Source organism: Lichenostomus cassidix, unplaced genomic scaffold, assembly GCF_008360975.1.
Source record: "Lichenostomus cassidix isolate B80296 unplaced genomic scaffold, HeHo_3.0 HiC_scaffold_772, whole genome shotgun sequence".
Lineage (NCBI taxonomy): Eukaryota > Metazoa > Chordata > Aves > Passeriformes > Meliphagidae > Lichenostomus > Lichenostomus cassidix.
In genome coordinates, this window is record NW_028147600.1 from 361,480 (window position 1) to 386,545 (window position 25,066).

At 38.1% G+C, this 25,066-nt stretch overlaps 1 protein-coding gene across 1 annotated transcript in view; it reads left to right on the forward strand.

Moving 5' to 3' along the window:
* Nucleotides 1–25,066, forward strand: part of LOC146421851 (maestro heat-like repeat-containing protein family member 1) — a gene marked incomplete at both ends in the record, with an annotated part of 81,852 nt that overhangs the window by 36,719 nt on the left and 20,067 nt on the right. The window contains 10 exons of the mRNA XM_085047010.1: nt 4,397–4,532; nt 6,002–6,042; nt 8,704–8,839; nt 12,261–12,313; nt 13,731–13,829; nt 15,556–15,675; nt 15,924–16,046; nt 17,363–17,509; nt 19,247–19,273; nt 23,434–23,622. Coding sequence (XP_084903136.1) covers nt 4,397–4,532; nt 6,002–6,042; nt 8,704–8,839; nt 12,261–12,313; nt 13,731–13,829; nt 15,556–15,675; nt 15,924–16,046; nt 17,363–17,509; nt 19,247–19,273; nt 23,434–23,622 — 1,071 coding nt within the window. The remainder of the gene's footprint in view (nt 1–4,396; nt 4,533–6,001; nt 6,043–8,703; nt 8,840–12,260; nt 12,314–13,730; nt 13,830–15,555; nt 15,676–15,923; nt 16,047–17,362; nt 17,510–19,246; nt 19,274–23,433; nt 23,623–25,066) is intronic.

Genomic DNA, 25,066 nt, shown 5'->3' on the forward strand with positions numbered 1-25,066 from the left:
AAAACCCCAAAAAAACCCCCAAAACCCACCAAAAAAACCCAAAAAAACTCCAAAAATCCTTGGAATTCCTGAAAAAATCCCAAAAAACCCCAAAAATCCTTGAAATTCCCAAAAAAACCTCAAAAAACCCCAAAAACCAAAAAAAAAACCTTGGAATTCCCAAAAAAATCCCAAAAACCCAAAACCCTGGGAATTCCTGGGAAAAATGGGAATTCACCCAAAAAAACCAAAAAAAAAATTTAGAAATTAAAAAAAAATTGGAATTTTCGGAAAAAAAAACACTAAAAAAACCCTCCAAAATGCAAAAAAGACCCCAAAAAACCCTCAAAAACCATTAAAACCCAAAAAACCCCAAAAAACCCCAAAAACCCTCAAAAAAATCCCAAAAAATCCAAAAACCCCAAAAAACTCCTTGAATTCCTGAAAAATCCCAAAAAAACCCCAAAAACCCCCAAAAACTTTACAGGAATTAAAAAAAAAAAAAATCTGGAATTTAAAAAAAAACCCACCAAAAATTGCAAAAAAACCCCAAAATAACCCCCAAAAAAACCCCAAAAAATCCCAAAAAACTCAAAAAAACCCTTGGAATTCCTGAAAAAATCCCAAAAAACCCCAAAAACCACTTGGAATTCCTGGAAAAACCCCTGGGAATTCCTGGGAGCGGAATTCAGAAAAAAAAAAATTTATAGGAATTAAAAAAAAAGAATTTTCAAAAAAAAAAAGCAAAAAAACTCAAAAAATGCAAAAAAAAGACCCAAAAAATCCTTGGAATTCCTGAAAAAAAGATTTAGAGGAATTAAAAAAGAAAAATTTGAACTTTTGAAAAAAAACACGCAAAAAACTCAAAAAAAAACCCCAAAAAAACCCCCAAACCCACCAAAAAACCCCAAAAATCCTTGGAATTCCTGAAAAAATCTCAAAAAAGCCCCAAAACCCCCAAAAAAACCCCAAAAACCCCCTTGGAATTCCTGGAAAAACCCCTGGGAATTCCTGGGGAAAAAAATGGGAATTCAGAAAAAAAAAAAAATTTATAGGAATTAAAAAAAAATTGGAATTTTTCAAAAAAAAAAAAACAAAAAACCTCAAAAAACGCAAAAAAGACCCAAAATCCTTGGAATTCCTGAAAAAAAGTTTATAGGAATCAAAAAAAAAAAAATTTGAATTGTCAAAAAAAAAAACCCGAAAAAACTCAAAAAAACCCCAAAAAATCCCAAAAAACCCAAAAAACCATTGAAAAACCCTTGGAATTCCCAAAAAATCCCAAAAAAGCCCCAAAACCCCCAAAAAAACTCCAAAAACCCCCTTGGAATTCCTGGAAAAACCCCTGGGAATTCCTGGGGAAAAAATGGGGAATTCACCCAAAAACCAAAAAATTTATAGGACTTAAAAAAAAAAATTTGGAATTTTCAAAAAAACCCCAAAAAAACCTCAAAAAAATGCAAAAAAAGACCCAAAAAAACCCCAAAAAATCCTTGGAATTCCTGAAAAAAAAAATTTATAGGAATCAAAAAAAAAATTTGGAATTGTCAAAAAAAAAACCCCAAAAAAACTCACAAAAAACCCCCAAAAAATCCTTGAAATTACTGAAAAAATCCCAAAAACCCCAAAAAACCCTTGGAATTCCCAAAAAAATCCCCAAAACCCAAAAAAATCTCTGGGAATTCCTGGGAAAAAAAAATGGGAATTCCCCCCCAAAAAAATTTTATAGGAATTAAAAAAAAATTTGGAATTATCAAAAAAAACCCAAAAACCCCAAAAAATCCTTGGAATTCTTGAAAAAATCCCAAACAAACCCAAAAAATCCCAGAAATTCCTGAAAAAAAGTCTCTGGGAATTCCTGGGAAAAAAACTGAGAATTAAAAAAAAAAAAACTTTATGGGAATTAAAAAAAAAAAAAAAAATAGGAATTAAAAAAAAAAAACCAACCAAAAAACCAAAACCCCCCAAAAAACCCTTGGAATTCCAAAAAAATCCCAAAAAACCCTGAAAAAACCCCCCTTGGAATTCCTGAAAAATTCCCTTGGAATTTCCAAAAAATCCCCTTAGAATCCCGAAATTTTCCCTCATTTTTCCCCATTTTTCCCCCAATTTTTTTCCCATTTTTCCCCAATTTTTCCCATTTTTCCCCATTTTTTCCTCCATTTTTTCTCCAATTTTTTCCCCATTTTTTCCCCATTTTTCTTCCATTTTTCTTCCATTTTTCCCCATTTTCCCCCATTTTTTCCCCAAATTTTTCCCCATTTTCCCCCAATTTTTCTCCAATATTTTTTCCAATTTTTCTCCCATTTTTCCCCATATTTTCCCCATTTTTCCCATCATTTTCCCATCATTTTTCCCATTTTTCTTCCATATTTTCTCTAATATTTCTCCCCATTTTTCTCCCATTTTTCTCTCATTTTTTCCCCATTTTTTCCCCATTTTCCCCCAATTTTTTCGCCATTTTTTCCCCATTTTTTCCCCATTTTTTCTCCAATATTTTTTCCAATTTTTCTCCCATATTCCCCCAATTTTTCCCCATATTTTTCCCCATTTTTCCCATAATTTTTCCCAAATTTTTCCCATTTTTTCCCCAGAGGTTCTCTGGCCTTTCCTGCTGCAATTCCCCTTTTTTTCCCCATTTTCCCCCCAATTTTCCCCCATTTTTCTCCAATATTTTCCCCATTTTACTCCCATTTTTCCCAAATATTTTTCCCCAATTTTCCCCCATTTCTCCTCTCATTTTTCCCCACTTTTCCCCTATTTTTCTCCAATATTTTTTCCAATTTTTCTCCCATTTTTCCCCAATTTTCCCCATTTTTTCCCCATTTTTTCCCCATTTTTTCCCCATTTTTTCCCCATTTTTTCCCAATTTTTCCCCATTTTTTCTCCATTTTTCTCCCATTTTCCCAAATATTTTTCCCCATTTTTGTCCCAATTTTCCCCCATTTCTCCTCTCATTTTTCCCATTTTTTCCCATTTTTTCTCCAATATTTTTTCCAATTTTTCTCCCATTTTTCCCCAATTTTTCCCATTTTTTCTCCATTTTTTCCCAATATTTTCCCCCTTTTCTCCCCATTTTTTCCCATTTTTTCCCCATTTTTCCCCCATTTTTTCCCATCGTTTTCCCATCATTTTTCCCATTTTTCTTCCATATTTTCTCTAATATTTCTCCCCTTTTTCTCTCATTTTTCCCCATTTTTTCCCCATTTTTCTCCCCATTTTTTTCCCAATTTTTTTCCCATTTTTCCCCATATTTTCCCCATTTTTCTCCAATATTTCCCCCATTTTATTCCCATATTTTCTCCATTTTTTCCCATATTTTCCCCCATTTTTCCCCCATTTTTCTCCCATTTTTCCCCATTTTTCTCCAATATTTTCCCCTATATTTTCCATATTTTTCCCTATTTTTCCCCCAATTTTTCCCCATTTTTCTCCCATTTTTTCTCCCATTTTTTTCCCCATTTTATTCCCATTTTTTCCCCAATTTTTCCCCATTTTTCCCACCATTTTTCCCAAGTTTTTCCCATTATTTTCCCTGCAGGTTCTCTGGCCTTTCCTGCTGCAATTCCCCATTTTTTCTCCCATTTTTTCCCCTATTTTTCTTCAATATTTTTTCCAATTTTTCTCCCATATTTCCCTAATTTTTTCCCCATTTTTTTCTCCATTTTTTCTCCATTTTTCCTCAATTTTTTCTCCATTTTTCCCCATTTTTCCCCCAATTTTTCCCCATTTTTCCCCTCATTTTTTCTCCATTTTTTCCCCATTTTTCCCCCAATTTTTCCCCTTTTTTTCTCATTTTTTCCCATTTTATCCCCATTTTCCCCCATTTTTCCCCAATTTTTCCCCCTTTTTCCCAAATATTTTTCCCCAATTTTCCCCACTTTTCCCCTATTTTTCTCCAATATTTTTTCTAATTTTTCTCCCATTTTTCCCCAATTTTTCCCATTTTTTCCCCATTTTTTCCCCTATTTTTCTCCAATATTTTCCCTAATATTTTCCCCAATTTTTCCCCATTTTTCTCCCATTTTTTCCCCTTTTTTTCCCCATGTTATTCCCATTTTTTCGCCATTTTTCCCCAATTTTTTCCCCTATTTTTCTCCAATATTTCTCCCAATTTTCTCCCATTTTGCTCTCATTTTTTCCCAATTTTTCCCCATTTTTCCCCCATTATTTCCCCCATTTTCCCCATTTTTTCCCCATTTCCCCCAATTTTCTCCCAATTTTTTCTCCATTTTCCCCCAATTTTTTCCCAATTTTTTCCCCATTTTTCCCCAATTTTTTTCCCATTTTTCTCCAATATTTCCCCAATTTTCTCCCATTTTCCTCTCATTTTCCTCCCATTTTTTTCCCATTTTTCCCCAATATTTTCCCCATTTTTCCCATCATTTTTCCCAATTTTTCCCATTTTTTCCTGCAGGTTCTCTGGCCCTTCCTGCTGCAATTCCTGCTCCCTGCCCAGTTCAGCTCAGCTCTGACTCCTCTCTGCCGAAGCCTCACTTTCCTGGCTGGAAAAATCCGGGAAGAGCAGCTGGAAAATGAGTCCAAACCCCGCGGTGAGTCCTGGAAAAATCCTGGAAAAATCCTGGAAAAATCCTGGAAATTTCCTGGGAAAATCCTGGGAATTTCCTGGAAAAATCCCAGGAAAATCCTGGAAAAATACTGGGAATTTCCTGGAAAAATCCTGGAAAAATACCGCAAAACATGTGGGAAAAATCCTGGAAAAATCCTGGAAAAATCCCGGGAATTTCCTGGAAAAATCCCAGAAATTTCCTGGAAAAATCCTGGAAAAATCCTGGAAAAATCCCGGAAAAATCCCAGAAATTTCCTGGAAAAATCCTGGGAATTTCCTGGAAAAATCCTGGAAAAATCCCGGAAAAATCCTGGAAAAATCCCAGAAATTTCCTGGAAAAATCCTGGAAAAATCCCAGAAAAAAACCCCCCAAAAATCCTGGAAAAATCCAAGAAAAAATAGAAGAAAAATATGGAGAAATTCCTGGAAAATTCCTGGAAAAATCCTGGAAAATCAAAAAAAAAGTGCAAAAATCCCAGGAAAATCCTGGAAAAACCTTGGAAGAATCCTGGAAAAATCCGGGAAAAATCCCAGAAAAAAAAGAGAAAAATCCCAGAAAAATCCCAGAGAAATCCTGGAAATATCCCAGGGAAATCCCAGGAAAATCCCAGGAAAATTCTCAGAAAAATCCTGGAAAAATCCAGAAAAAGTCCTGGAAAAGTCCTGGAAAAATTCCCTGAAAAATCCCAGAAAAATCCCAGAAAATCCCGGAAAAATAAAAAAAAATCCCCCAAAAAATCCCGGAAAAATCCTGGAAAAATCCTAGAAAAATCCCAGAAAAAAGGTGAAAAAATCCTGGAAAAATCCCAGAAAAATCCAGAAAAAAATCCCGGGAAAATCCTGGAAAAATCCAGAAAAAATTCCAGGAAAATCCTGGAAAAAATCCCAGAAAATTCCTGGGAAAATCCTGGAAAATCCTGGGAAAATCCAGAAAAAAATTCCAGGAAAATCCTGGAAAAATCCCAGAAAATTCCTGGAAAAATCCAGGAAAAAAAAAATTTCAGAAAATTCCCAAAAAAAATTCAGAGAAATTCTGGGAAAATCCAGAAAAAAATCTGGGGAAAAATCCAGGAAAAAAACCCCTGGAAAAATCCAGAAAAAATCCTGGGAAAATCCCCAAATAATCACCAAAAAATCCGGGAAAAATCCCAGAAAATTTCTGGAAAAATCCAGAAAAAATTCCAGGAAAATCCTGGAAAAATCCCAGAATAATCACGAAAAAATCTGGGAAAAATCTCAGAAAAATCCTGGAAAAATCCTGGAAAAATCCCAGAAACTTCCTGGAAAATCCCGGAAAAATCCGTGAAAAATCCCAGAAAAATCCCAGAAAATTCCCCAAAAAATCAGAGAAAAATCTCAGAAAAATCCCTGAAAAATCCCAGAATTCCCAAAATCCCCCAGAAATCACGGAATTTATTCCTTTTCCCCATTTTTCCCACTTTTTTTTCCCAGGAAATATTCCTTCTCCTCAAGCCCTGACCGCCAGGCTGCTGGTGAGTTTGGGATTTCCGGGATTTTCCATGGAAAAATCCCAAAAATTCCAACAAAAATCACCCCAAAACCCTTTTCCCCATTTTCCCCATTATTCCCAATTTTTCCCAATATTCCCATTTTTCCCATTTTTCCCATTTTTCTCATTTTTCCCATTTTTCCCATTTTTCCTAATATTCCCAATTTTTCCCAATTTTTCCCAATATTCCCATTTTTCCCATTTTTCTCAATTTTCCCATTTTTCCCATTTTTCCTAATATTCCCAATTTTTCCCCATTTTTCCCATTTTCCCCATTTTTCCCATTTTTCCCAATTTTTTCCATTTTTCCCATTATTCCCATTTTTTTCCCATTTTTCCCAATTTTTCCCCATTTTTCCCATTATTCCCATTATTCACATTATTCCCAATTTTCCCCATTTTTCTCACTCTTCACTTTTTTCCTGTTTTTCCCACTTTTCCCATCTTCCTTACTTTATCTGTTTTTCTAATTTTTCCCATTATTTCCCAATTATTTTCCTATTATTTTTCCCATTTTTCCCATCATTTCCCCATTATTTTCCTCATTATTCCCGTTTTTCCCCATTTTTCCCATTATTTTTCCCATTTTTCCTGTTTTCCCCTTTTTCCCCATTTCCCCCATAATTTTCCCGTTATTTTCCCCATTATTCCCATATTTTCTCCATTACTTTCCCCATAATTTTCCCATTTTTCCCCATTATTCCTATTATTTCCCATTATTTCCCCATTATTTCCCCCATTATTTTTCCCATCATTTTCCTATTATTTCCCCATTATTTTTCCCATTTTCCCCAATATTTTCCCCATTATTTCCCCATTATTTCCCCCATTATTATTCCCATTTTTCCCATTATTATTCCGATTATTCCCCATTATTTCCCCATCATTTTTCCCATCATTATTCCCATTATTTTTCCCATTTTTCCCATTATTTCCCCATAATTTCCCCATAATTTCCCCATTATTTCCCCCATTATTTCCCCCATCATTTTCCTATTATTTCCCCCATTATTTTCCCATTTTCCCCATTATTTCCCATTATTTTCCCCATCATTTTTCCCATTTTCCCTGTTTCTCCCCATTATTTTCCTGTTATTTTTCCCCATCATTTCCCCATTATTTCCCCATCATTTCCCCATTATTTCCCCATTATTTTCCCATCATTTCCCCCATTATTTCCCCATAATTTCCCCATCATTTTCCTATTATTTTCCCATTATTTTTTCCCCAATATTTCCCCCAATATTTTCCCCATTATTTTCCCATTTTCCCATTTTCCCCCATTATTCCCCCCATTTTTCCCATTATTTTCTCCATTATTTTCCCCATTATTTCCCTCATTATTATTCCCATTTTCCCATTATTTCCCCCATTTTTTATTCCCATTTTTCTCATATTTTCCCATCATTTTCCCCATTATTTTCCCATTTTTCCCATTATTTCCCCTATTATTTTTCCTTTTTTCTCATCATTTCCCCATTATTTCCTGATTTTTCCCAATATTTCCCCCATTATTTTCCCATTTTCCCCATTATTTTCCCATCATTTTCCCCATGATTTTTCCCATTTTTCCCCATTATTTTCCCCATTACTTTTCCCATTATTTTCCCCATTACTTTTCCCATTACTTTTCCCATTTTTCCCATGATTTCCCCCATTTTTTTCCCATTATTTTTCCCGTTTTTCCCATTATTTTCCCATTATTTTTCCCATTTTTCCCATATTTTCCCCATTATTTCCCCATCATTTCCCCATTATTTTCCCCATTATTTTTCCATTTTCCCCATTATTTCCCCCATTATTTTTCCCATTATTTCCCCATCATTTCCCCATTATTTCCCATTATTTCCCATTATTTCCCCATTATTTCCCCATTGTTATTTCCCCCATTATTCCCATTATTTTTCCCATTTTTCCCATATTTTCCCCATTATTTCCCCATTATTTTCCTATTATTTTCCCCATCATTTCCCCATTATTTCCCCATCATTTCCCCATCATTTTCCCATTATTTCCCCATTATTTCCCATTATTTTCCCCATTATTTTTCCCATTTTCCCTGTTTCTCCCCATTATTTCCCCCATTATTTCCCCCATTATTCCCCCATTATTTCCCCATTATTTCCCCATTATTCCCATTATTTTTCCCATTATTTCCGATTATTTTTCCCGTTATTTCCCCATTGTTATTTCCCCCATTATTCCCATTATTTTTCCCATTTTTCCCATATTTTCCCCATTATTTCCCCATTTTTCCCAATATTTTCCCCATTATTTTCCCATTATTTCCCCCATTATTTCCTGATCATTTTTCCATTATTTTTCCCATTTTTCCATTATTTTCCTCCTTATTTTCCTCATTATTTTCCTCATTATTTTCCCCATTTTCCCCTTTTTTCCATTATTTTTTCCCCATTTTCCCCATTATTTTTCCCATTATTTTTCCTATTATTTTTTCCATTATTTTCCTCCCATTTCCCCATTACTTTTCCCATTATTTTTCTCATTTTCCCTGTTTCTTCCCATTATTTTCCCGTTATTTTTCCCCATTATTTCCCCATTATTTTTCCCATTTTCCCCATTATTTCCCCATCATTTCCCCATTATTTTCCCATTATTCCCATATTTCCCCCATTATTCCCAGGCCGTCTCCTCCCGGCCCTATTTGGGGAATTTTCGGGGTTTCGCTGCTCTGCGACTTCTGCGGGAAATCCGAATTCATCCCGACCTGGAGAAACTCTGGGAAAAGGAAATCCCAATCCTGCTGGAGATCCTGGAGGGTGGGATTTGGGGCATTTGGGGGATTTGGGGGGTTTGGGGTTTTGGGGTTTGTGGGGTTTGTGGGGTTTTTGGGGTTTGTGGGATTTGTGGGGTTTTGGGAATTGGGGGGTTTGTGGGATTTATGGGATTTTTGGGGTTTTTGGGGTTTTGGGATTTTTGGGGTTTGTGGGGTTTGTGGGGTTTTGGGAATTGGGGGGTTTAGGGGGTTTTGGGGTTTGTGGGGTTTTGGGATTTATGGGATTTGTGGGATTTGTGGGGTTTTGGGATTTAGGGGATTTTTGGGGTTTTGGGATTTTTGGGGTTTGGAGATTTGTGGAGTTTGTGGGGTTTTTGGGGTTTTGGGGACTTGGGAGGTTTGTGGGATTTTTGGGATTTGTGGGATTTTTGGGGTTTGTGGGATTTAGGGGGTTTGTGGGATTTTTGGGATTCAGGGGATTTTGGGATTTTGGGATTTGTGGGGTTTGTGGGGTTTAGGGGGTTTTGGGATTTGTGGGATTGATGGGATTTGATTTGTGGGGTTTTTGGGATTTAGGGGGTTTGTGGGGATTTTGGGGTTTGTGGAGGTTTGGGGATTTATGGGATTTGATGGGATTGATGGGATTTGATTGATGGGATTCGTGGGATTTTGGGATTTGTGGGGTTTGTGGGGTTTTTGGGGTTTTTGGGGTTTTTGGGGTTTGTGGGATTTGTGGGGTTTCGGGAATTGGGGGGTTTAGGGGGTTTTAGGGTTTGTGGAGGTTTTGAGATTTATGGGGTTTTGGGATTTTTGGGGTTTGTGGGGTTTGTGGGATTTTTGGGCTTTAGGGGTTTGGGATTTGTGGGTTTTTGGGGTTTTGGGGTTTCGGGATTTGGGGTTTATGGGGTTTGGGGGTTTGGGGGTTTGTGGGGTTTGTGGTTTTTGGGGTTTGTGGGGTTTCGAGGTGGGGGGTTTAGGGGTTTTGGGATTTAGAGGGGTTTGTGGGATTTGGGGGATTTGTGGGTTTTGGGATTTGGGGGTTTTGGGATTTGTGGAGTTTTTGGGGTTTGTGGGATTTGTGGGATTTATGGGATTTGATTGATGGGATTTGTGGGATTTATGGGGTTTGTGGGGTTTTGGATTTGGGTGAGGGGGTTTGGGGGTTTGTGGGGTTTTGGGGTTTTTGTGGGGTTTTGGGGTTTTGGGGTTTTTGGGGTTTCGGGAATTGGGGGTTTAGGGGTTTTGGGGTTTGTGGGGTTTTGGGATTTATGGGATTTGAGGGATTTGTGGGGTTTTTGGGATTTGTGGGGTTTTTGGGATTTAGGGGGTTTTGGGATTTGGGGCGTTTGTGGGGTTTTGGGGGGTTTTGGGATTTGTGGGAGTTTTTGGGATTTGTGGGGTTTTGGGATTTGGGGGATTTGGGGGGTTTTGGGATTTGTGGGGGTTTTTGGGATTTATGAGATTTGTGGGGTTTTGGGATTTGTGGGATTTGTGGGATTTGTGGGTTTTTTGGGATTTGAGGGATTTGTGAGGTTTGTGGGATTTCGGGGATTTGGGGGATTTGTGGGATTGATGGGATTTGATTGATGGGATTGATGGGATTTGTGGGGTTTTGGGATTTGTGGGGTTTGTGGGGTTTGATTTATGAGATTGATGGGATTTGATTTATGGGATTTATGGGATTGATGGGATTTGTGGGATTTGATGGGATTGGGATTGATGGGATTGAGGGGTTTGTGGGGTTTTTGGGATTTATGAGATTTGTGGGGTTTCTGGGATTTATGGGATTTGGGGGATTTGTGGGGTTTTGGGATTTGTGAGGTTTTTGGGATTTGTGGGGTTTTTGGGGTTTTTGGGATTTAGGGTGTTTTGGGATTTGTGAGATTTTGGGATTTGTGGAATTTGTGGTTTTTTGGGGATTTGTGGGGTTTTGGGATTTGTGGGGTTTGTGGGATCGATGGGATTGGATTGATGGGATTGATGGGATCGATGGGGTTTGTGGGGTTTGGGGATTTGTGGGATTTGATGGGATTTGTGGGATTTGATTGATGAGATTGATGGGATTTGTGGGGTTTGGGGGGTTTTGGGGTTTGTGGGATTGATGGGATTTGATTTATGGGATTGATGGGATTTGTGGGATTTGATGGGATTGGGATTGATGGGATTTTGGGATTGATGGGATTTGATTCATGGGATTTGTGGGATTGATGGGATTGGGATGGGATTGATGGGAATTGTGGGATTTGTGGGGATTTTGGGATTGATGGGACTTGATTTGTGGGATTGATGGGATTTGTGGGATTGATGGGATTTATTTGATGTAAGGAATTTATGGGATTGATGGGATTTGTTGGATTGATGAAATTTTGGCATTTATGGGATTGGTGGGATTTGTGGAATTTCTAGGATTTATGGAATTTATGGGATTTATGGGATTTGATTTATGGGATTGATGGGATTGATGGGATTTTGGGGATTTATTGATGGGATTTTGGGGATTTTTGGGATTTATATGTGTTCCATGTGATTTCTGGAATTTGGGGGATTTGGGGAATTTATGGGATTTATTGATGGGATTTAGGGAATTTGTGGGATTTATTGATGGCATTTGTGGGATTTGGGGAATTATTTATGGGATTTGCTGATGGGATTTGTGGGATTGGTGGGATTTATGGGATTTATTGGTGGGACTTATGGGATTTGTGGGATTTATGGATGGGATTTATAGGATTTGTGGGATTTGTGGGATTTTTGGGATTTTTGGGATTATTTATGGGATTTATTGGTGGGATTTATGGGATTTATTGATGGGATTTAGGGAATTTATGGGATTTATTGATGGGATTTTTGGGATTTCGGGAATTATTTATGGGATTTATCAATGGGATTTATGGGATTTATTTATGGGATTTTTGGGGATTTATGGGTTTTATTGATGTGATTTATGGGATTTGTGGAATTGATGGGATTTGTGGGATTTGGGGAATTATTTATGGGATTTATTGGTGGGATTTATGGGATTTTTTTATTTATGGAATTTATGGGATTTATGGGATTGGTAGGATTTGTGGGATTTGTGGGATTTGTGGGATTTTTGGGATTATTTATGGGATTTATTGGTGGGATTTATGGGATTTATTGATGGGATTTATGGGATTTGTGGAATTGATGGGATTTATTGATGGGATTTGTAGGATTTTTGGGATTGATGGGATTTGTGGGATTTGGGGAATTATTTATGGGATTTATTGATGGGACTGATGGGATTTATGGGATTTTTTTGATTTATGGAATTCATGGGATTTGTGGGATTTTTGGGATTTTTCAATGGGATTTATGGGATTTACAGGATCAGCTGGAATCCCAATTCTTTTCCTTCCTCAAATCCTTTCCCTCTGGAATTCCCACATTCCCGGAATTCCCAGAAATCCCAAATTTTTTTCCCATTTTTTTTTCAATCCCAGAGAACACAGAGGATTCCCTTTGCCAGCAGGAATGGGAGGAGAAGCTGCTCCAGGTGAGGAGAATCCCGGGAATTCCGGAATTCCTTGGGAATTTGGGGTGGGAAAATTCGGAATTCCTGAGAATTCCATAGAATTTAGTGGGAATTTGGGATTGGAAACCAAAATTCCAAAGAATCCTTAGAATTCCTTGGGAAATTGGGATGGAAAATAGGAATTCCTTAGAATTTACTGGGAATTTGGGATTGGAAAAGCAAAATTCCAAAGGATTTTTAGAATTCCATGGGAATTTGGGAAATCAGAATTCCAAAGGATTTTTAGAATTCCAGAGGAATTTGGAATTGGAAAATGAGAATTCCTAAGAATTCCGAAGAATTCCTTAGAATTTAGTGGGAATTTGGGATTGGAAAACCAAAATTCCAAAGGATTTTTAGGATTCCTTGGGAATTTGGGATGGAAAATGAGAATTCCTAAGAATTCCAAAGAATTTAGTGGGAAATTGTGATGGAAAATTCAGAATTCCTAAGAATTCCAAGGGAATTTGGGATAGGAATTTAGAATTCCAAAGGATCTTTAGAATTCCAGGGGATTTTGGGATGGCAAAATCAAAATTTCTTAGAATTTAGTGGGAATTTGAGATGGAAAATGAGAATTCCAAAGGAACTTTAGAATTCCAAAGGATTTGGGATGGAAAATTCAGAATTCCTTTAGAATTCCATAGAATTCGGTGGGAATTTGGGATTGGAAAACCAGAATTCCAAAAGATTTTTAGAATTCCATGGGGATTTGGGATGAAAAAATCAAAATTCCAAAGAACCCTTGGAATTCCATGGGAAAATTCAGGGCTGGAAAATCAGAATTCCGAAGGGTTGGAATCCCAAAATTCCATGGGAATTCTGGGATGAAATCCCAACATTCCCAAAGTTTTTTCATTAGGAATTCTGGGATGAATTTCCAACATTCCCAAGGATTTTTTTCTATGGGAATTCCGGGATTAAATCCCAAAATTCCCAAAGTCTTTTCCCATTGGAATTCCAGGATTGAAATCCCAACATTCCATGGAATTCTGGGATGAAATCCCAACAATTCCCAGAGTTTTTTGCAATGGGAATTCTGGGATTTAATCCCAACATTCCCAAGGTTTTTTTTCATTGGAATTCCAGGATTAAATCCCAACATTCCACTAGGAATTTTGGGATGAAATCCCAACATTCCCAAGATGTTTTTAATGGGAATTCTGGGATTTAATCCCAACATTCCCAAAGTTTTTTCCCATTGGAATTCTGGGATGAAATCCCAACATTCCCAAGATTTTTTAAATGGGAATTCCAGGATTAAATGCCATCATTCCACTAGGAATTCCCAACATTCCCAAAGTTTTCTCATTAGGAATTCTGGGATGAAATTCCCAACATTCCCAAAGATTTTTCCATGGAAATTCCGGGATAAATTCCCAACAATTCTCTCTCCCAGTTCCTCCGGCAATCCCTGGAATCCATCGCAGACAAATCCTGGATTTCCTGCTTGGCGTCGGAAATTTCCCGGCAAATCGCCAACTCCGAGCTGGAAAAGGTAAGGATCCGCAATTCCCGGATTTTCCCGGTTTTTCCAGGTTTTTCCCGCCAGAATTCCTGGAATTTTCCCATTTTCCCGGGTTTTTTCCTGCCAGAATTCCCAGATTTTCCTAATTTTCTGTTTTTTCCTGCCGGAATTTCCGGATTTCCCCATTTTCCCGGGTTTTTTTTCTGCCAGAATTCCCAGATTTTCCTGTTTTTTCCCACTGGAATTCCCAGATTTTCATGGTTTTTCTGGATTTTCCCATTTTTCCATGTTTTTTCCCTTCAGAATTCCTGGATTTTCCCATTTTTTCCCGCCGGAATTCCTGGATTTTCCTGGTTTTTCCTGCCAGAATTCCCACATTTTCCCATTTTTCCATGTTTTTTCCCGCCAGAATTCTCGGATTTTCCCTTTTTTCCCACCGGAATTCCCGGTTTTTCTGGATTTTCCCATTTTTCTGGGTTTTTTCCCGTCGGAATTCCTGGATTTTGCCATTTTTCTGGGTTTTTCCCCCCCAGAATTCCCAAAATTTCCTGGTTTTCCGGGTTTTTCCGGCCAGAATTCTCGGATTTTCCCAGTTTTTCCAGGTTTTTCCTGCCAGAATTCCATGAATTCCCAATTTTTTCCAGGTTTTTCCCACCAGAATTCCCGGATTTTCCCGTTTTTTCCTGTCAGAATTCCCTGATTTTCCAGTTTTTTTCCTGCTGGAATTCCCAGAATTTCCCATTTTCCCGGGTTTTTTCCCATCAGAATTCCCAGATTTCCCCATTTTTTTCTGTGTTTTTCCCGCTGGAATTCCCAGATTTTCCTGGTTTTTCCTGCCAGAATTCCTGGATTTTCCCTTTTTTCCCCCACCAGAATTCCTGGAATTTCCCTGTTTTTCCAGGTTTTTTCCCAGCTGGAATTCCCAGATTTTCCTGTTTTTTCCGGATTTTCCTGTGTTTTTCCCTCCGGAATTCCCAGATTTTCCCATTTTTCCAGGTTTTTTCCCACCAGAATTCCTGGATTTTCCTGGTTTTTCCAGATTTTCCCATTTTTCCGTGTTTTCCCTGCCTGAATTCCCAGAATTTCCCTTTTTTCCTCTGTTTTTCCCACCAGAATTCCCAGATTTTCCCATTTTTCCATTTTTTTCCGTCAGAATTCCCAGATTTTCCTGTTTTTTCCTGCTGGAATTCCCGGAATTTTCCCAGTTTTTCCAGGTTTTTCCCACCGGATTTTCCCATTTTTTCCCATTTTTCTGGGTTTTTTCCCCCTGGAATTCCCAGAATTTCCTGGTTTTCCGCATTTTTTCCTGTCAGAATTCCCTGATTTTTTTTTCTGCCAGAATTCCCGGATTTTCCCATTTTTCCATTTTTTCCCACCGGAATTCCCAGAAATTTCCCATTTTTTCCTGTGTTTTTCCCGCCGGAATTCCCGGACTTTCCCAATTTTTTCCCGCTGGAATTCCTGGATTTTCCTGGTTTTCCGGGTTTTTCCCATCAGATTTTCCTGTTTTTTCCCATCGGCACTCCCGGATTTTCCCATTTTTCTGGGTTTTTCCCGCTGGAATTCCCAGATTTTCCAGTTTTTTCCCTCCAGAATTCCCAGATTTTCCAATTTTTCTGGGTTTTCCCACCGGAATTCCCATTTTTTCCATGTTTTTCCCACCAGAATTCCCGGATTTTCCTGTTTTTTCCGGATTTTCCCATTTTTCCAGGTTTTTTCCCACCGGAATTCCCACATTTCCCCGTTTTTTTCCCAGGATTTCCTCTACAGATCCATGGGGACGACGTTGGCTGTTTGTCCCGACAAGGAATTCATCCGGAAGCAACTGCAGGAAATCCTGGAAAACGCTCGATACCAGGAGGAGGCCGAGAGGGAGGTGAGCCTGGAAAATTCCCGAGGAAAAAATTCCCAAAAAAATTCCCGAGGGAAATAATTCCCAAGGAAAAATTCCCCAGGAAAATAATTCCCAAGATAATTCCCGAGGAAAATAATTCCTGAGGAAAATAATTCCTGAGGAAAATAATTCTGGAGGAAAAAAATTCCCAAGGAAAATTCCCGAGGAGAATAATCTTTGGGAATTCCCGAGAGGATTGAATTCCCAGAAAATTCCTGGAATTCCCGCAGGGTTTGGCTTCCTGCCTGGGGATCTGCGCCGGGAGTCACCTGGAGGAAACCTTGGAAAAACTGGAGGAATTCGTCAAATCTGACGTTTTCAAGAAATCCCTGGGATTGTTCAGCATCTTCAAGGTGGCAATTCTTCTTCTGGGAATTTTTTTTTGGGAATTTTGGGGAATTTTGGGAATGGTGGAGGGAGATGGGGGGATGGATGGGGAAATGGGGAAAATGGGGAAAATGGGGGAAATGGGAAAATGGGGGAAAAATAATGGGAAAAATGAGAAAAATAATGGGAAAAATGGGGGGAAATGGGAAAAATTGAGAAAATGGGGAAAATAATGGGAAAAATGGGGATAAAATGAGAAAAATGGAAAAAAATGGGGAAAAATGGGGAAAAATGGGGAAAAATATGAGGATAAATGGGAAGAAAATAGGGAAAATGGGAAAAATGGGGGAAATGGAGAAAACAGGGAAAAATGGGAAAAATTTGAGGAAAAATTGGGGAAAATGGGGAAAATGGGAGAAAAATATGAGGAAAAAGGGGAAAAATTGAGGAAAAAATGGGAAAAAAGGGGAAAATGAGAGAAAATGGGAAAAACGGAAAAAAATGGCAGAAAAATGGGGAAAACAGGGAAAAAATGGGAAAAATGGGAAGAATATGGGGAAAATAGGGAAAAATGGGAAAAATATTGAGGATAAATGGGAAGAAGATGGGAAAAATGGGAAAAATAGGGAAAAATATAGGAAAATGGAAAAAAATGGGGAAAATGGGGAAAATAATGGGAAAAATCAGGGGAAAAATGGAAAAAATTGAGAAAATGGGGATAAAATGGGGAAAAAGTGGGGGGAAAATGGGAAAAACAGGGAAAAACGGGAAAAAATGGGAAAAAATGGGAAAATGGGGAAAATAATGGGAAAAATGGGGGGAAGTGAGAAAATGGGAGAAAATAGGGAAAATGGGGGGAAAATGGGAAAAAACAGAGAAAACAGGGAAAAAATGGGAAAAATATGAGGAAAAACGGGAAAAATGGGGAAAAATTGGGAAAAATGGGGAAATGTGGAAAATAATGGGAAAAATGGGGGAAATGGGAAAAAATGGGGAAAATGGGGGAAAATGTGGAAAGTAATGGGAAAAACAAGAAAAATGGGGAAAAAATGGGGGAAAATTGGGAAAAATTGGGCAAAAATGGGGGAGAAATGGAGGAAAATGGGGCAAAATTGGGGGAAAAGTGGAGAAAACAGGAAAAAATGGGAAAATATGAGGAAAAATGGGGAAAAATGCGAAGAATGGGGAAATGGGGATAAAATGGAGAAAATGGGGATAAAATGGGAAAAAATGGGGGAAAAATTTAGGAAAATGGGAAGAAAATGGGGGAAAAATTCGGAAAAATGGGAAAAAATGGGAAAAATGGGGGAAAAATGGGGGAAAATTTCCCATTTTTCGGCAGGAAAGGAGCGAATCAGAGCTGGAGAAAACTCGGAGCTGTTTGGTTCTCTGCTGGGGTCGAGTGGCTCAAGCAGCTCCTCGGGAATTGCTTCATTCCCAGCTGGAATCTCACATCCTGAAAAACCTCCTGCAGCACTTCCACACCAAGGTGAGTTCTGGAACATTCCAGGATTTTTCCAGATTGTTTTTTTCAGGAATTTTCACATTTTTTCCCTGATTTTTCCCTGATTTCTGTGGATTTTTTTTGATTTTTTACGGATTTTCCCCACATTTTTCCCCCACATTTTGTCAGATTTTTCCCTATTTTTTCTCCGATTTTTCCCAGATTTTTCCAAATTTTTCGTTGCATTTTCCCAGTTTTTTCCCAGATCTTTCATGGATTTTTCTTGGATTTTTCCCATATTTTTTCTGATTTTCCCCATATTTTTCCCCGATTTTCCTGCATTTTTCTGCATTTTTCCCAGATTTTTCCCAGATTTTTCTTGGATTTTCCCAGACTTTTTCCAATTTTTCCCTGATTTTCCTGGATTTTTCCCCATTTTCCCCCCATTTTTCCTGTCTTTTTCTGGGATTTTTCCTGGATTTTTCCTACATTTTCCCATTTTTTTCCCCAGATTTTTCACGGATTTTTCCTAGATTTTCCTGGATTTTTTTCCAGTTTTTTCTCTGATTTTTCACAGATTTTCCCCGAGTTTTTCCCTTTTTTTCCCCCAGATTTTTCTCTGATTTTTCCTGTTTTTTTCCTGATTTTCCTGGATTTTTCCCACATTTTTCCCACATTTTTCCTGGATTTTTCCAGGATTTTTCCAGGATTTTTTCTAGACTTTTTCCAGGATTTTTCTGGGATCTTTTCCGCATTTTTTTGGGATTTCAGTTTTTTCCCTCTGGGAATTGCTTCATTCCCAGCTGGAATCTCACATCCTGAAAAACCTCCTGCAGCACTTCCACACCAAGGTGAGCCTGGAATTGTTTTCCCAGATTTTTCCTGGAATTTTCCAGGAATTTTCCCATTTTTTCCCTGATTTTTCCCTGATTTCTGTGGATTTTTTTTGATTTTTCACGGATTTTTCACGCATTTTCCCCACAATTTTTCAGATTTTTCCCAATTTTTTCTCAGATTTTTTCCTGGATTTTTCCCAGATTTTCCTGAGTCCTGGAATTTTCTTTCCCAGATTTTTTCTGGAATTTTCCTGGATTTTCCTGAATTTTCCCTGATTTTTCCCTGATTTTTATGGATTTTTCTTGGATTTTTCCTGTTTTTTTTCCTGGAGTTTTGCTGGATTTTCCCCAGATTTTTCAGGATTTTTTTCACAGATTTTTCAGGAATTTTTTCACAAATTTTTTTGGATTTTTCACAGATTTTCCCTGAGTTTTTTCCAATTTTTTTCAGATTTTTCCCATTTTTTTCCCATTTTTTTCCCAGTTTTTTCCCAGTTTTTTTTTCTGATTTTTCCCCACATTTTTCCTGCATTTTCCAGGATTTTCCTGGATTTTTTCCCAGATTTTCCCACTTTTTTCCTGCTTTTTTCCTCCATTTTCCCAATTTTTTTCCAGATTCTTCCAGGATTTTTTCTGAGATTTTTCTTAGATTTTTTTTAGATTTTTTTTTTAGATTTTTCCCAAATTTTGTCCAGATTTTTCCCGGATTTTTCCTGGATTTTTTCCCATATTTTTCCCACATTTTGGGGGATTTCGGGTTTTTTCCCCCGATGGAATTTTGGCTTTTTCCCAATGGAATTTTATTTTTCCTACCGGAATTTGGGTTTTGCCCGTAAAATTTCCGTTTTTCCCACTGGAATTTCTGTTTTTCCTGCTGGAATTTCAGCTTTTCCCTCTGGAATTTTGGGATTTTCCTGATGGGAATTCTGTTTTTCCGCCCGTTCAGGTTCTGGGGATAAAAGTAGAGACCAAGGTAGGGAATTTTTTTTGGGATTGGCTTTGGAATTTTTTTTTTCCCCTCTTTTGCTGCCTTTCGCTCCTCATTCCTGAGCTTTTCCTGGCTGGAATTGCTTCCCGAAGAAATTTGCCGGAATTCCCGGGAAAAAGGGATGGGAAAAGATTTGTTGGACATTCCAGCTGGAATGATCCCGGAATTCCATGATTCTGGAATTCTGTGATCCCAGAATTCCGTGATTCCAGTGATATCTGTGATTCTGCAATGCCGAAATTCCAGGATTCCGAAATTCCACGAATAATCCTGGAATTCCATAATCCCAGAATTTCATAATCCCAGAATTCCATGATCCCAGAATTCCATAATCCCAGAATTCCATAATCCCAGAATTCCATGATTCCAGAATTCCATAATCCCAGAATTCCATGATTCCAGAATTCCATAATCCCAGAATTCCATGATTCCAGAATTCCATAATCCCAGAATTCCATAATCCCAGAATTCCATGATTCCAGAATTCCATAATCCCAGAATTCCATGATTCCAGGATTCCGTAATTCCACAATCCCGGAATTCCATAATTCTGCGTTTCCCACAATCCCAGAATTCCACAATCCTGGAATTATCCCATGATTCCATAATTCCGTAAATCCTGAAATTCCATGATTCCAGAATTACAGAATTCCACAATCCCATAATTCTGTATTTCCCACAATCCCAGAATTCTATCATCCCGGAATTCCATGTTTTTGTAATTCTGTGATCCCGGAATTCCACAATCCCCGGAATTCCCTAATTCCATAAATCCTGAAATCCCACGATTCCGTAAATTCCGTCACTCCCTGATCCCGGAATTCCCGAATTCCATAATCCCGGAATTCCCTGATCCCAGAATTCCGTAAGATCCCCCGGAATTCCCGAGCTTCCCGAAGGATCTCGGATCCGTTGGAATTCTCCTTCCCGCCAAACCCGAGCTCTTCCCTCCCATCCCGGAATTCCCAAAATCCATCCTTTTTGGGATGAATCCCGAGTTTTTCCCCATTTTGGGATTTGGGGAATTCCCAAGTTTTTTTTCCCATGGAATTTTTTCCTTTGGGCTTCACTAACTCCTCTTCCTCTCTGCCACTAACGGCGTCGCCGGAATTCCCAGAATTTTTCCAGGATTTTTTGGGATTCTGCCGGAATTCCGGGAATTCCCGGATTTGGCAAAGATTCCCATATTTTTTTGGGATTCGGCTGGAATTCCGGGAATTCCCGGATTCTGTTGGGATCTGCTGACTCACTCCAGGGTGGGAATTTGGGGTTGGAATTCCGCGGGAATGGTTAATTAATTTTTAATTGATAATTGCGGCCAGTTAATTAAAATAAAATCATTAATACGTTTCGATTGAGAATTTTATTAAAAATTTCAATAAATGAATGATAAATAAATAATTGTATGAAGAGTTGAATCGAGTTATTCAAGTTATTGTTAAAGTAATCAATGATTAAAAAATAATAAAATAACAATTAATTGAAATTAAATTAATTAGGTAAATGAATAAAAGTTAAATAAGCAAATGAATAAATTTAAAGCAAATTTAAAAAGTAAATTAATGATTAGGATTATTAGACCATTAACAATTAATTTGTTTAAAAATAAAGTGGTATTATTCATGTAAATATTAATAAAAAATAAAATAATAATAATAATAATATATAGGTAAATTATTAATTAATTTATGCTAATAATATCACCAATCAGAATAATTTTATTAACATGGATTTGTTGTTGATGTTTTATGGTTTTTTAATAGGAATTACGTTTAATAATCTCTAATTTAATTGCTGTAATTAAGTTTAATTTAGTATTATTATAGGCACAGGTTGATCTGTAATCAATAACTACTAATTATCGTTGCTAATTTCATTAATTAGAGTGGTTCTAATGATCTGTTTGCTAATTACTGTTCTATTAGGAATATTGATTACGTTAATATCAATAGAAGTTATGCTATATTAATCCATTAATCTATTAGGAATATTAATTACGTTAATGTCAATATAAGTTATGCTACATTAATCCATTAATCTATTATGAATATTAATTGTGTTAATATTAATATAAGTTATGCTATATTAATCCACTAATCTATTATGAATATTAATTGTGTTAATATCAATATAAGTTATGCTATATTAATCCATTAATCTATTATGAATATTAATTACATTAATATCAATATCAATTATGCTATATTAATCCATTAATCTATTATGAATATTAATTACATTAATATCAATATCAATTATGCTATATTAACCATTAATCTATTATGAATATTAATTACATTAATATCAATATCAATTATGCTATATTAACCATTAATCTATTATGAATATTAATTACATTAATATCAATATCAATTATGCTATATTAATCCATTAATCTATTATGAATATTAATTACATTAATATCAATATCAATTATGCTATATTAACCATTAATCTATTATGAATATTAATTACATTAATATCAATATCAATTATGCTATATTAACCATTAATCTATTAGGAATATTAATTACATTAATATCAATATAAGTTATGCTACATTAATCCATTAATCTATTATGAATATTAATTGTGTTAATGTTCATTTGCACATGAAGTGCATTAATATTAATTTATCGTTTTTGATGAATATTGATGACAATCAATTGATTATTGGATTCTTATCTGATTGGAATAACAAGGGAAGAATTGGATCTGGGAATTTCCAATCAGTGTCTGATCAATGTCTGATCAATATCTGATCAATATCTAATCAATGTCTGATCAACGTCCTATCAATGTCTGATCAATGTCTGATCAACGTTTGATCAATATCTGATCAATGTCCAATGTCCAATCAATATCTGATCGATGTCCAATCAATGTCCAATCAATGTTTGATCAATGTCTGATCAACGTCTGATCAATATCTGATCAATGTCCTATCAATGTCCAATCAATGTCTGATCAATGTCCGATCAATGTCTGATCAATGTCTGATCAATGTCTGATCAATATCTGATCAATATCTGATCAATGTCCAATCAATGTCCTATCAATGTCCAATCAATGTCCAATCAATGTCCAATCAATGTCTAATCAATGTCTGATCAATATCCCAATCCAGGTGATCCCGAGGATCCCAATAATCCCATTGATCCCATTGGTTCCAGTTATCCCAATGATTCTGATCCCATTGATCCCATTGATCCCCTTGATCTCATTGATCCCATTGATCCCATTGATCCCATTGATCCCAATAATCCCATTGATCCCAATAATCCCATTGATCCCATTGATCCCATTGATCCCATTGATCCCAATGATCCCACTGATCCCAATGATCCCATTGATCCCAATAATCCCATTGATCCCAATAATCCCAATGATCCCATTGATCCCAATAATCCCATTGATCCCAATAATCCCATTGATCCCATTGATCCCATTGATGCCATTGATGCCAATTTTCCCAATTCCATTGATCCCATTGCTCCCATTGATCCCAATCCAAATCTCAATGATCCCATTGATCCCATTGATCCCAATGATCCTTATCCCATTGATCCCAATCCCATTGATCCCAATTATCCCATTGATCCCAATTCCATTGATCCCAATCCAGGTGATCCCAATTATCCCATTGATCCCATTGATCCCATTGATCCCATTGATCCCAATGATCCCAATCCCAATGATCCCATTGGTCCCAATCCATTGATCCCAATGATCCCAATCCCAATGATCCCATTGATCCCAATCCATTGATCCCAATCCCAATGATTCCATTGATCCCAATGATCCCATTGATCCCAATCCATTGATCCCAATGATTCCATTGATCCCAATGATCCCATTGATCCCAATCCCATTGATCCCATTGATCCCAATCGCACTCATCCCAATCCAGGTGTTCCCAATTTTCCCAATTATCCCAATGATCCCATTGATCCCAATCCCATTGATCCAAATGATCCCGTGGATCCCAATCCCAATCCCAATTCCATTGATCCCAATCCCACTCAGCCAATTCCAGGTGATCCCAATTATCCCAATGATCCCAATGATCCAAATGATCCCAATCCAGGTGATCCCCGATTATCCCAAAAACCCCAATTTTCCCGTTTTTCCCGTTTCTCCCGCAGGACACTTCCCTGAAGCTCAGCCTGATCCGCAGCGTCTCCATGATCAGCCAGGCCCTGGGCAGCTCCGGGAATTCTGGGAATTCTGCCGGGAATTCTTTTTCCGGGAATTCTTCCGGGATTCACCCCGGGAATCCTCCCGGGAATTCCGTCGGCATCGCCAGGAAGGCTGAGCTGGTGGCGCTCATGGTGGTGAGCAACTGGGGAGACTGGGAGGGACTGGGATGGACTGGAAGGGACTGGGATGGACTGGGATGGACTGGGAAGGACTGGGATGGACTGGGATTGAACTGGGATTGAACTGGGATGGACTGGGATGGACTGGGATGAACTGGGATGGACTGGGATTGAACTGGGAGGGAACTGGGAGGGACTGGGATGGACTGGGATTGAACTGGGAGGGAACTGGGAGAGACTGGGAGGGACTGGGATGGACTGGGATTGAACTGGGAGGGACTGGGATGGACTGGGAGAGACTGGGGATGGGTTGGGAGGGACTGGGATGGACTGGGAGGGAACTGGGAGGGAATTGGGAGGGAACTGGGAGGGACTGGGAGGGACTGGGATTGAACTGGGAGGCAATTGGGATGGACTTGGAGGGACTGGGATGGACTGGGAATTTTCCATGCCAATCCTGGGAATCCAGAAAATCTGGGAATCTTGGGAATCCTGGAAATCCTAAAAATCCAGGGAATCCTGAGAATTCTGGGAATCCTGAAAATCGTGGGAATCCAGACAATCTGAGAATCCTGGGAATTCCGAGAATCTGGGAATCCCAAATATCTGGGAATCTAGAAATTCTGGGAATCCTGAGAATTTCAGGAATCCTGGGAATGCTGGAAATCCAGATGATCTGGGAATCCCAAAAATCTGAGAATCCTGGAAATCCGGGGAATCCCAATAATCTGGCAATCTGGGAATGCTGAGGATCTGAGAATCCAGGGAATCCTGAGAATCCAGGGAATCCTGGAAATCCAGGGAATCCTGAGAATCCAGGGAATCCTGGAAATCCAGAGAATCTGGGAATCTAGGAATTCTGGGAATCTGGGAATTCTAGGAATCCTGAAAATCCTGGGAATCCTAAATATCTGGGAATCCTAAATATCTGGGAATCCAGGAATTCTGGGAATCCTAAATATCTGGGAATCCCAGGAAATCCAGAGGATCTGGGAATCCTAAATATCTGGGAATTCTAGGAATCTGGGAATCCTGGTGTCTTGGTTTGAAAACAAACCAGTGGGAGATCACAAGTCAAGATTGAAATTAAAAATAAGTGAAATAATACAAGGAAAAGCACTGACAAAGTCAGATACAACCTAACACCTTGTTAGGGTGGTAGTAGCAGTCCAACTGAAGTAGTCCAGTTGAAGTGGTGATCCTGTGAAGGTCTAGTCTCCAGCTGAAGATCCAGTGGTAGCTCTGGTCCTCTGGGAACCCAGTAGACAGGGCTAGCTCAGGCAGTTCCAAGGCCAGGTTATATCCAGGTGGGAACACCTGGCTCCTCCCTCCTCGGCAGAGCATCTCACAATGGGATGAGATAAGTCCATGAGTCACACGGTGGGTCCCTGATGGCTCATTGCCTGTCATGCGGGGTGGGTCATTAGCAAGTGATAATAGCTAACGGATGGCCCATTGC